The sequence below is a fragment of the Phycodurus eques genome, chromosome 14 (genome assembly GCF_024500275.1).
Source record: "Phycodurus eques isolate BA_2022a chromosome 14, UOR_Pequ_1.1, whole genome shotgun sequence".
In the NCBI taxonomy this organism is placed as follows: domain Eukaryota; kingdom Metazoa; phylum Chordata; class Actinopteri; order Syngnathiformes; family Syngnathidae; genus Phycodurus; species Phycodurus eques.
Genome location: NC_084538.1, coordinates 21,707,449 through 21,720,438, shown reverse-complemented (window position 1 = coordinate 21,720,438; position 12,990 = coordinate 21,707,449). Strand labels below are relative to the sequence as shown.

General features: G+C 38.8%; 1 protein-coding gene and 1 long non-coding RNA gene across 4 annotated transcripts in view; one reads left to right on the top strand and one right to left on the bottom strand.

The window, feature by feature from the left end:
- ccdc88c (coiled-coil domain containing 88C) overlaps positions 1–12,990 on the bottom strand; it is a 113,442-nt gene that overhangs the window by 94,086 nt on the left and 6,366 nt on the right. For all 3 annotated transcript variants that reach the window (XM_061697127.1, XM_061697126.1, XM_061697129.1), the window contains one exon: positions 9,593–9,701. In XM_061697127.1, the coding sequence (XP_061553111.1) occupies positions 9,593–9,701 (109 nt within the window). The remainder of the gene's footprint in view (positions 1–9,592; positions 9,702–12,990) is intronic.
- Positions 1–12,990, top strand: part of LOC133413145 (uncharacterized) — a 28,802-nt gene that overhangs the window by 14,965 nt on the left and 847 nt on the right. The window lies entirely within an intron of this gene.

Genomic DNA, 12,990 nt, shown 5'->3' with positions numbered 1-12,990 from the left:
TTACTGACTAGCTAACGAAAATTAGCATTTAACTCGTGGCACTTTAATCTCTTAAAATAATGAATATTAGTAAGCAAACGCTGTGTAAACACATACAGATAGGAAATATAACAATACTGTCTGGCATATATTTTTCAAACTCTGTGAAAAATTTATATTCAATCGCGACTACTTCTGCTTTCTTTGTTTCTGCAAATGTGTAACTCAATGCGTGCGCCACACTGCCCCTCAGAGTTCAAGACATGCAAAATAATTTCAAATGTGTATTGCTGAACAGGTGGAGAAAGCAAATGCTGTTCCCACCGTATGCTGATTTATTCATATTCATGGGTTTACAATTAATTTTTTATTTAATCTTCTCAAATGTAGAATGTATTCATGTTCAAGTTAAGCAGGTTATGTTCCAATTTAAATATATAAATAAAATATATTTTTTAATAATATATATTTTACTTTTTCAGGATTTTCTAATGATATTCATTCATTCAATATTCAATTCTTGTACATTCGTATTCATAAAGTTACTTTATGTAACCCATTGGTTAATAATAAATGTCCTTTTTACATACCAACTGTTGCTGATTATTGTTCTATGTTTGAGTAATATCACTTGATCAAGCCTTTTCTAACATTCCATACTACAAAATAAGTAAAGTATGAATGAATATTGCTGATATCGGATCGGACTAATATCGACATCGGCCAAAACTCAAGGCTGCAATATCGAAACGGAAGTGAAAAAGTTGAATCGGGACATGCCTAGAAATTACTAACCAGAACTACCTGCAGGGTAACTGTCAGTGCAAGCAACATTTGATTTTTGCAGTCAAGTAAAGATCAAGACTAGAGAGATGTGTGTATTACTTTACTCAATGCTTATATTTATATTCCGGCTTTAAAATTCATTACTTTCTGCTAATTGTACTGAAAGTATTCAGGCTTATTGTAAAAATGTCATCCATACAAACAAGATATTAAAGGATGAGTACTCAAAGCACTCAAAAGAACCTCACCAGGCAACCTGAAGTGCCACCCACGAGGCCCAACAGTAAAGCATCTTCCAATAACTCCATCACCATCTGGTTGGGTAACTGATACGTTTGACCACAACAGCAACGAGGGAGAGAACAGCTGACAGCTCCAAATACGCCCCCCTTCTAATTACAGTGCCGTGAAAAAGTATTCTTCTTCAATTCTTTTTTTGTTAGTTTGTTTTGCATAGTTTCCCCACATTGTTTAAGACAGAGGTTGTTAAAGCAGAAGTCAGGAAGTCAAAACTTCCTATTATATTGTAAATGTCCATGTCTTCTTTATCTGAAATAAATAAATCAACAATAAATATAAAGAAAAATGAAAATATGTGAATGAATTGAAGAATTGCTGGCAGTCTTCATTTTTGCATGGCAGAACCACAAGTTTCTCTGAATATCTGGGACAAATTAACAACAGTCCCTTTTTCTTTTTGCAACTCTCATTTTATCTTCACTTGGGCCTGCTTCTCAGACACAATCAGATCCAGTCTGGGTGGAATGGGGGAAAGGCTCACTCTTACAGTAGCCCCCACTGTTGCTCTGTGTCCGTTTCGAGCTTTGTTCTTAGTTGTGGCCACAATGGAGTCGTTTTAAAGCTCTCAGTGCTAGATATGGGTAATCATTTGAGACAACAATCCAGTGCAGGTCCAGTTTGCCCCACTGCAGTTTTAAAGAGGTGTCAGTGGCAACCTCCAGAATCTGGGATTCCAGATGTGATTTTTAGAGGGATCAATAGAAAATGGGTCACCATCCACGTGTCCGTTTCTCGGATCTTCAGGAAAATATTCATCAGACTTCCTTGCCAGTTATGACAGATGTTGAAAGACTGAGTCACTGATCTTCACTTGTGGGGAGTTTTCCAAAATGCCTGACAAAAGTGGAAACATGTACATCCTCTTTTCCTGGATCGTCTTAGTCCGCAAACTAGTTTCTTCCTGAAAGCTTCAACTTTGTGTGCAACAAGAAGTATTTTGCTATTTCTCCCTTGGATTGAGATGTTCAGCTGGTTCAGCAGTGAGAAAACATCACAGATGTAGGCAAGTTTAGCTGTGAACTTTGAGGTGGCATGGTGACGTGGCATATGATTTTTTTTCTCTCAGTAAGAAAAGACCTCATTTAAAACAAATGATGCTCTTGAGAGCCATGTCGGCTGACTGCTGCTTATCTTCTTGCATGTCTTTACAAAGCTTGGCAAAACATCTGGCGTTCACAACATTATTTTTAATTAAGTTGATGGTTTTCACACTTACATCTATAATCTCGTGGGAACTCAAGTGACATCCTTCCTGCTACAAGGTTTTCACGGTGGAGAAAACATTTCGCTTCTGGTACACAATCAAGTATCCGCCTGATGACATCGTGATCCCCGCCTGTCATTTGACGCTGCACCATTGTTGCACACCCCACAACACATTTTTGCTAGTCCAGGCCGTGCTCAGTAAAATAATTATCCACACGGCGGAAACATTCCTGAACCGCAGCTCGTATTGGCAGCTCTCTACAAAACAGTATGTCTTCATGCAAACTACTGTCCCAACAATAACAAATAAAAACTAATAACGCGACATTTGTGACATCAGTGGATTAATTGAGTTGCACAAAGAAAAACCGGTTACTTTTTATTCTCTCCGAAGCTGATTTTGAATGTCGGGAGCCATGTCCGTGATGCGGTGACTCACAGTGTCGTTTCACAACGGGATGGTGAGCAGCTTCTTTGCTGAGGTTTCTTTTATCATCTCATGGCATATCTCCACAGGAGTAGCTAGAACAAGCTCCTTCACGACAATGAACACATTTGTAGTCTGTGCTACACATTTGACAAAGAGGTAGCTGGTTTCAATGCACTTATAGAGCTGCGAGTTATTGACACGATGGACTTTTTCTGAATCTGTAGCCCATTTTCTTTTCTCTTGAAAAAATCTGACTTTCCTAAGAGAGTTGGATGTTTGGTTTCTATATGGCGTTGAAGTTTTTAAAACTTCGGTGCTTCGTTGATGGTGTTAATCCACACTCCACACACTGGGCTCTCGCCTCTGCCTCGTTACCGCCATCCAAAAAGCTGTATTTAATTAAGTCAGGCTTGTACTTGTGCAATTTTTGGGTCTTGGTAAGGTCCAGCATCATCTTCAGTTTCTATTTTTCAGTTTGAATACTTACCCAGAAGACAATTTAAATCAGTTAAATTGGGAAACTCATTGGACTCAGCGCACATATCTGTTTCTGGAAGGAGCCTGGCCTTCTCCTCAAGAAGGGCAAAAGCACGTAAGCGACTTGTCGACGTCAAGCTCCAAACTTCATTGTTGAGTAGTAAAGTCGACTAGTTCACTCTTCTGTACAACCCCTAACTATAAAAATATTTTGGGTCAGAGATCTGCTGTTCACTCGACCTTTCCTATTTGCAGTGTGGCCTGAATGATTGCTGTGTGTGAAAATCCCAGTAGATCAGTAATTTCTAATGTTATCTGAACCATCCGTCTGGCTAATGACCTTTCTTCCCCACTGTAATGCTCAGTTTTTACCAAAGTACAGCTTTTGCAACTCAATCACAATTTCCAGGAAATACGTATACTGTAAATGAAGTCTGAAAGACGAAAAACTGGTGTCCCCAATTTTGTATTTTTTTTTGATTGACAAATTGCCTGTAGGTGTGAATGTGAGTGCAAATGGTTGTTTGTTTATACGTGCCCCGCGATTGGCTGGCAACCAGTTCAGGGTGTACCACGCCTCCTGCCAGATGATAGCTGGGATAGGCTCCAGCACGCCTGCGCCCCTAGTGAGGAGAAGCGGCTCTGAAAATGGATGGATGGATGGATGGATGATTTTCGCTGGTAGGTTTCTTGTACTTATTGTGTACAGATAAATAACTGCCTTATTGCCATCTTGTCACAGGAAACAAACAATCAAACAAATGTAAACATCATACAACAAGTCAACATAAAATGGAGTTTTTAAATTGTTGGGTTTTTTTTTTTATTTAGGAAAAAAGCTACCTGGCCCTGTGTGAAAAAGTAATCCCCCCCTTGTTAAATCATGAATTAACTGTGGCTAATTAAGTTTTTTGAGAATACTAAGTTCATTTTCACTGAACAGTGACCACACCAGAGCCTGATTACCTCCAGACCTGTTAAATCAAGAAATAACTCATCTGTCTGACAAAATGAAGTCGGCCAAAATATCTTAAAAAGCTGCAACAAAATGCCACGATCCAAAGAAATTGAAGAACATATGAGAAATGAAGTAATTGACATCCATCAGTCTGGAAAGGGTTACAAAGCCATTTATGACCGTAGCAAACCATGGTGAGTAGGGTTGGGCATCGTTTGAATTTGAGCGATTCCGGTTCCAAATGATTCTCGATTCTGATTCTTTTAGGGGGCTGGTTAAAAAAAGTTAGCGTGGTTTAAATACAACAGGGTGTCCAAACTATGAACATCCATTTCCTTTGCAGCCTGCAGCATAAACTAAAAGGAAGATTTGACTCTGGGTTCTTTTTAACCAGTATCAATCACAAACCTATGACTAAAAAGCAATCTGTGTGGAACTAACCCAATGGACTTAATATGTATTAATTATTGTTTCAACTAACAATTAAATACAGCACTGTTAAAATAGTTATTTGCAACAGTTTTATCACGTCATATGGTTTATATGTGCAAGTTTTAACTTGACTTCGGGTTTTAAGCATGTAGCCTTGTATTCTGAAAGGTATGCACCGGAACTGAGCATTTTGCCACGAAAAATAACTTCATACAACACCGGTAAAAAACGAAAGTAAAATGAGAGGCAAGAAAGAGTAATGAATGGAATCAAATGCTCTGTAAAACGTTGATTCCTTTACCTACCAACCGATGAAGTTAGTGTTTGTGATACCGTGAGACGTTTTTGTGAATTTTGTCCCAATTCATGTAAAGTTGCTAGTTTGACCTTTAGCTCAATGTTAAGCTTGTAATGTGACTGTTTCTACTTTCTTTCCAGTATGGTAAAATCATATATATTTAATTTTGTGTTTCTCATCAGGTTTTACATTGGTTTGAAGACTAAAATAAACGGTAAAAACCATCAGTGCAAGAGTTCCAACCATCGTTTAATTTATTTATTTTTTTTATTTTTTATTTTAACGATTCCGGGAGGAATGGAATGTTGGTCCTGGTTCCAATCGGTTCTCGATTCTTGATGCCCAACCCTAATGGTGAGAGTCACTATCCACAAAACGTGGAATAGAGGTGACTGCGAACCTTCCCAGGAGTGGTCGGCCTCCAAAAATTACCCCAAGAGCACAGCGGCAACTAATCCAGGACGCCACAAATTAACTCAGGACAACATCTAAAGAACCGCAGGCTTCCCTCGTCTCAGTTAAGGTCAGTGCTCACGACTCAACAATAAGGAAGAGACTGGGGGGAAAACAATGGCATCCATGGCAACGTTCCAAGGCGAGAACCACTGTCTCTCGTTACATCTGGTGTAAATGTAACAGCATTTAAAAAATAAAAATTAAAAAAAAAACATCATACCAACAGTCAAACATGGTGTTGGTAGTGTGTCAGGTGAGTCCTCTGAATGGCTAAAAAAAAAATGGTTTTCGAATGGCCAAAGTGACAAAGAGTTAAAAGTCCAGAGTTCAATCCTATTGAGATGTTGCGGAATGATATTAAATGGGCAGTAAATGATCAAAACCCTCCAGTAAGACTAAGTTAAAAAAATATTGTATTCTGCAAAAAAGAGTGGGTTCCTCCACAGCGATGCAAGATTCATCACCAGTTATCGCAAATGCTAGATTTCAGTTATTGTTTCCAAGGGTTGCACAGCAAGCAATTAGGTTCATGACCCAATTACTTTTTCACATAGGACCAGATACTGTAGGTTTATTTTTTTTTGCCCCCTTAAAACAATAAAACCATATTTTAGAAACAGCATCTATATTTGCTTTGGTTATCATTGTGAGAAGCATTAAAGTATGGTAAGCATGCAAAAAAAATAAAAATAATAAATCAGGAAAGTGGAAAATACGTTTTCAAAGCATTGTACAAAGGAGGCCAGAGGATATGACGTTCAAAACATCCCTTAGGCTCAACACTTTGTTGCAGTCTCCAGAGTAACCACGGAGGGTGAATGTGCAGGCATGACACAACGCTTAAATTTATCCAGGTTTGGGACCAGCACTGGTAAATGGCTCCCAGCAGTTGGAGTGTTGAGACAATGGCCGAAAATCAAACCTGTGCCGGCTGCACGAAAGGCAGCAGCGTGTACCATGACAGTAACAGTGCAGTCAATGGTGACAATGCTACTCTACAATATTTAAGGTAACATTAAATGGGAGGAAGCAAATAAAATGATCAACTTTAGAGATTGGGACGAGGTATTAGTGTATTTGTTTTTTTAAGTCCGTGTAAATGTGATATGTGTGTTAGTCAGGTGTTCAAAAGGAGCATCTGGGGGGAAACTAGTCTCTAGCGAGTGCGGGTGATATCTTGTTACCGTGCTTTGAACAATAGGGAACAGGGAAAGGTGACAGATACACAGGCCCCTCCACAAAACACACTGGTCCAATATGAGTTCTTGTGCTGTCAACTCATCTTCGATTGGAAGAAGCATATTTCACAAATGTATGGCGATTGGAAGAAGCATATTTCACAAATGTATGGCGATTGGAAGAAGCATATTTCACAAATGTATGGATGTGCTAGGGTGTGTGTTTTGTTTGTGTGTGTATGTGTGTTCAAAGCAGAGTATTAAACCGTAGAGAGCACCCATCCAATTAACCCCACACTGTACAGAATGACCCACTTCAAGTGTGTGTGCAGATTGCACAAACTGTTTAGACAGAAGCAGACACAGACATACACACACACACACACACACACACACACACACCATAAGCCAAGGTACATAAAGTATTGGCATGACAATACTTGGTGGTCTAAGGACGGCACTATCAAATCCAAATCAAATCAAACCACAAGATTTTGCTGGAGTTTTACAGTGAAAAGAGCAGAGACATTAAGAAAGAAAAACATGGCAGAATCAATAATAGATACGGCGTCCCAGTGTTATTCATCAATGTGTTCCGTATACTGTATGTAATTACAGTATATGAGGTAATCTTTCATTTATATGGGTTCACACTCGTAGCGGCCCTCTGAGTGAAGTTTAACTGCTCAAACAAATATTCCTTTACAAGAAATAATAAGTCTTTGTTCCTCTATTTATGCCAGTGAGGCAGAGTGACAGACAGAATAAATAAATGCTCTTCGATTAGATGGCGGGAAGTACGTACAGTAATTACGGTGTATCTACATTTTGGGACATTTTTGTTTGTTGGTGGGCCGTGAGATTTCCCAATTGTACAATATGTGCCTTCGCTCCATAAAGGACGGTACTATCAAATCCAGTTCACTGATTTCTGACAAATCAAATGCATAACAGCAACTTTTATTTTCATCTTCATACAGCATGAGGTGTTAAATCTTAAATGAAACTTTAACTTGGTGCTGACACAGTGACTCCACCTTGTGCAGTGTGCAATCTGACTGAACTTTGAGATTGTGTCACTCTAGTAAAGGTGTGTCTGTTTGTTTGGTGGGTGAGTGGTGCCTGGGGGGGTGGCAGAAGTGAATACACTGAAAAAAAGTATTAAAACCATTTTAAAAAGGCTTGTCAATCATTTATTTTTTATTTAAATTGTTGAAAATGTTGTAGTTTGTGATTTAACTTTTTATTTTTTATTTGTTTATTTTTTTTTAAACTGTAATTTATATTTACAGTTTAGCACTGATCTGAAATATTTAATTTTGACCAAAGGATTTTCTTGAATTGAATGTGATTTGCGCATGCATTGCAGACTTTGACGGAAGGAGCGACGTTGACATTGGTAAGAAAAATTAATAACTGTTGCATTTTGGAAACGTTACAGTTAGTTTAAAGTCATTCATGTTTTTAAACCTATTTTTCTTTCTTGCATGCTTGACTGGACGTATCATACAGCCCTCGAATCCGACGTATTATTGTCCGGAGACTACAGGCCAGGTAGACGGTAGGGGACAGGAGGAGCTACTGCTTAAACGTCTCTCAGATAAACCAGAAAAACACCATAAAATGTTGTTAAATAACAACGGTAAAAGCCTGTGCCTTGTGTGAAGCTTGGCTGAGCATGTGAATGAGCACTGAACCTAGCTGTTAAGCTTTTAAAATAAAACAATAAAAAAGTTAGCAAGAGCAAACATTTTGGTTAAGACACTGGTAATGTTTGTTCCAACATTCAAACGTGGTTGAAAACATTTAAATAAAACTTTCGGTTAACCTTTCAGGATATACAAAATGAATCACTTGTATTGAATCAAAGCTAAAATCTTCAATGTGATGGAAAACTTTTTTTTGTTTTGTTTTGTTTTGTTTAGGTTATGCAATGTTTATTGTTTCAGTGTATTCTTGGTTTAAAACTGGACAGAAAAATACTGGAGCCGAATGTATAAAGGAGGACATTTTGCTCCGGTGCCAGTACAAACAAGGTCCTCACGACAGTTCACACATGTGACATTGCATGCAAAGTCTGTGTTTACTCGGACACACTACAGTGTGGTTCACACACTGGTGTGGTTTACAGCCCTGCTCATGCTATTTATGCTTTTTTTAGCGCTCTTTATAAAAAGGTTCACTTCCATTGTAATTCTTGGCAAAGTTAGGAAGGTTGGATGGATAATCATACCTTTAATTTCACCACCTGTTAAAAGACTTTCAAGCTACGACTCTAAAGATCAAAAGCAGACATGACATATATACTTGTTGAGGCTTGCCAAGCTTCAAGTTGATAAAAGTGTAGCTAGTCAGTCAGCGTCCTATGAGGAGCTAGACGAAGAAGCTAATAGTGCAATATACTGTATGCCCGAACGTTCACTGGGAATGACAGTAATCCACAAAATGGCTTGCTTGATCCAACTATGAAAAGTGTTGCTTTCTGTTGCAGCACTTGCTCAACATGTAGACAAGTAAATCTTGATGTTGCTGTCATCGTGGAACTAAACTTCTTTATTGAAGACATGCAACATGCTGCTTCCTGCAATGTTGTCTGCTTTCAAAACACTTTTCAAATCCTTCCCTTTCAAAGTTTGGAGTAGGTTTCATTTTAAAAATAATCCTAATTTTAGGTAAAACACAGCATAGGGTATGTGAAAAGGTATGTTGTTACTGTAGCATCAGGCCTTGTAACAATCTTAATAATACTTTCATTGGCATAGAAAGTTGACTGACCTAAATTGTACAAGCAAACTTTATAGATGAATACTAAATTAAACTGAAAAGAAAAACACCAAACTAAGAAAAAACTGAAAACAACTGTGGATGTGGATGTGAATGTATTGTTATTATGTGTGTTTGCCTACAGGGCATGTTCATATTTGTCACATCAAAGCTGAAGAGACGCCTCATGAGAGACAGACAAATGGCAATCCTTTAAACACAGAAACTAACGCGCTGCGATAATTATTTGCTGCCAATTTAAACACAATGGCTTCCTGGTTTGTTGGATCATGAATATTGTGTGAATTATCTTTTGTGAGAATGCATACCTGGTAGTACGTCCTGATGTGTCTCGTGAGAAGGGTCAAGTTGTGAAGGCGAAGCGACACATCATTGTTCACGTTCTTGTTCAGCCTCTGGTTGTTGGGGCTGGGGTCACTATGGAGACAAAAACACACACCATGAGGGTTTAGATTTATGTCGTTTACGCCTATTCAATACAAGGTTCAATGTAAATAAGTCGCCTTTGTGCAGAAGGAGATTTATGGTAAAACATGTCAAACTGTACCAGTCTCATTTACATGTGAACGACTGTCTGTGTGCGTGCGCGCGTGTGTGTGTGCACATGAAAGGTTGCCAACATTGCCTGACCTGGCCTTCTTGGACATGAGTATAATGTTAGAGGGCAATGCTACAGTTATGGCAGACTTGTAAAAAGAAGTGAAGGGAAATATCTTATATCTTCACCCCGGGAGCTTATTGTAGAATTGATTAACTAAATCTGTGTCAAATCTGGAACAATTATGCCAACAAGTATTTCACTGCCAAACAGTCGTGTGTGTGGGTGTGTGTGTGTGTATATATATATATATATATATATATATATATATATATATATATATACATACATATATATATATACATATATACATACATACATACATACATACATACATATATATATATACATATATACATACATACATACATACATACATATATATATATATATATATATATATATATATATATATATATACATACATATATATACATACACATATATACATACATACATACATACATACATATATATATATATATATATATATATATATATATATATATATATACATATATATATATATATATATATGTATATATATATATATACATATATATATATATATATATATATATATACACATATATACATATATACACATATATATATATACATATATATACATACATACACACACACACACACACAGGGTGATTGAAAGGTAAGCCCTATTTTAAAATACTTAATAATAATAAAATTTTAAAATATTATTATTTTAAAAATATTATTATTAATAATTTATTCATATGTTGTTATATTTTCCTTTTTTGTGTGTGTGTATGTTGGATGATTAAAGGACCTTGCTCGTCCCGTTCCAACCTCCTTGGATTCGTTTCTTCACTTCCTGACCACACTCACCGTTGCTCTGGACTGTTGACCCCAAAGATTTAAAGTCCTCCACCCTTGCTATCTCTTCTCCCTGTAGCCTCACTCTTCCCCCTCCACCCCTCTCATTCATGCACATATATTCTGTCTTTCTTCAGCTAATCTTCATTCCTCTCCTTTCCAGTGCATGCCTCCATCTTTCTAAACTGTTCCTCTACCTGCTCCCTGCATTCACTGCAGATCATGTCATCTGCAAACATCATGGTCCAAGCGGATTCCAGTCTAACCTCATCTGTCTACCTATCCATCACCGCTGCAAAAAGGAAGGGGCTCAGGGCTGATCCCTGCTGCTGTCACACCTACAGCACACCTCACCACTGTTCTGCTGCCCTCATACATGTCCTGTATTATTCTGACATACTTCTCTGCCACGCCAGACTTCCGCATGCAGTACCACAGTTCCTCTCTGGGTACTCTGTCATAGGCTTTCTCTAGAGCTACAAAGACACAATGTAGCTCCTTCTGACCTTCTCTGTACTTTTCCATCAACATCCTCAAGGCAAATAATGCATCTGTGGTACTCTTGCTAGGCATGAAACCATAATGTTGCTCACAAATGTCCTGAGTCTAATCTCCACTACTCTTTCCCATAACTTCATTGTGTGGCTCATCAACTTTATTCCTCTATAGTTCCCACAGCTCTGCACATCACCCTTGTTCTTAAAAATGGGCACCAGCACACTTTTTTCCTCCATTGCTCAGGCATCTTCTCACCCGCTAGAATTCTGTTGAACAAGCTGGTGGAAAACTCCACAGCCACCTCTCCTCGATGCTTCGATACATCCACAGGAATGTCATCAGGACCAACTGCCTTTCCATTTTTCATCCTCTTTCGCGCCTTTCTAACTTCCCCCTTACTAATCATTGCCTATTCCTGGTCCACAACACTTGCCTCTTCTACTCTTCCTTCTCTCTCATTTTCCTCATTCAGCAACTCCTCAAAGTATTCTTTCCATCTATCCAGCACACTACTGGCACCAGTCAACACTTTTCCATCTCTATCCTTAATCCCCCTAACCTGCTGCACATTCTTCCCATCTCTATCCCTCTATCTGGCCAACCTGTATAGATCTTTTTTCTTCTTCTTTAGTGTCCAACCTGGCATAATGTCATCATATGCCTCTTGTTTGGGCATTGTCACCTCTACCTTTGCCCAACGTCGCATCTCAATGTATTCCTTTCACCTCTCCTCGGTCCTCTCAGTGTCCCACTTCTTCTTAGCTAACGTCTTTCCTTGTATGATTTCTTGTACTTTGAGGTTCCACCACCAACTCTCTTCTCCTTTCCTGCCAGAAAATACACCAAGTACTCTCCTGCCTATCCCTTTGATCATCTTGGCTGTAGTGGTGAAGCTCCTCCCGTCCACCAAGAGCCAGTCTCACCTCTTCCCGAAAAAACGCACAACACTCTTCTTTTCTCATCTTACACCACATGGTTCTCTGCTCTGCCTTTGTCTTCTTAATCTTCCTCCCCACCACCAGAGTCATATTACACACCACCATCCTATGCTGTCCAGCCACACTCTCCCCTAACACAACCTTACTGTCGGTAACCTCCTTCAGATTACATCATCTGCACAAAATGTAATCCACCTGCGTGCTTCTACCTCCACTCTTGCAGGTCACCTTATGTTCCTGCCCTTTCTGGAAGAAAGTTCACTACAGCCATTTCCACCCTTTTTGCAAAGCCTACCACCATCTGTCCCTCCAAGTTCCTTTCCTGGATGCCATTACCCATCACTTCTTCATCACCCCTGTTTCCTTCACCAAAATGTCCTTTACAATCTGCACCAATCACAATTCTCTCTCTGTCTGAAATGCTCAGAACTACTTCATCTAGCTCCTTCCAGAATTTCTCTTTCACCTCTAGGTCACATCCTTCCTGTGGGGCATAGCCGCTAATTACCTTATACATAACACCGTCAATTTCAAGTTACACACACACATATACATATATATACATACATACATACACACATACACACACATATATTTACTGAGTGACTGCTTGAGTGACCTTCCTTTAACGCCACTCACAGCTCCTCGATCCTGACCTCCTCCTGTTTAACCCACTTTCTCATACAAAACCTAAATCCTCCCTGGGGGCAGGGGCCAGTCAGTCCAGGGGGCATTCAGTGAGTGGAGAACAATAGCATTATTATAACGTTTCTGAAAACAATGGAGACAGACATATTAACATGTGGTGTGATTGAGGACA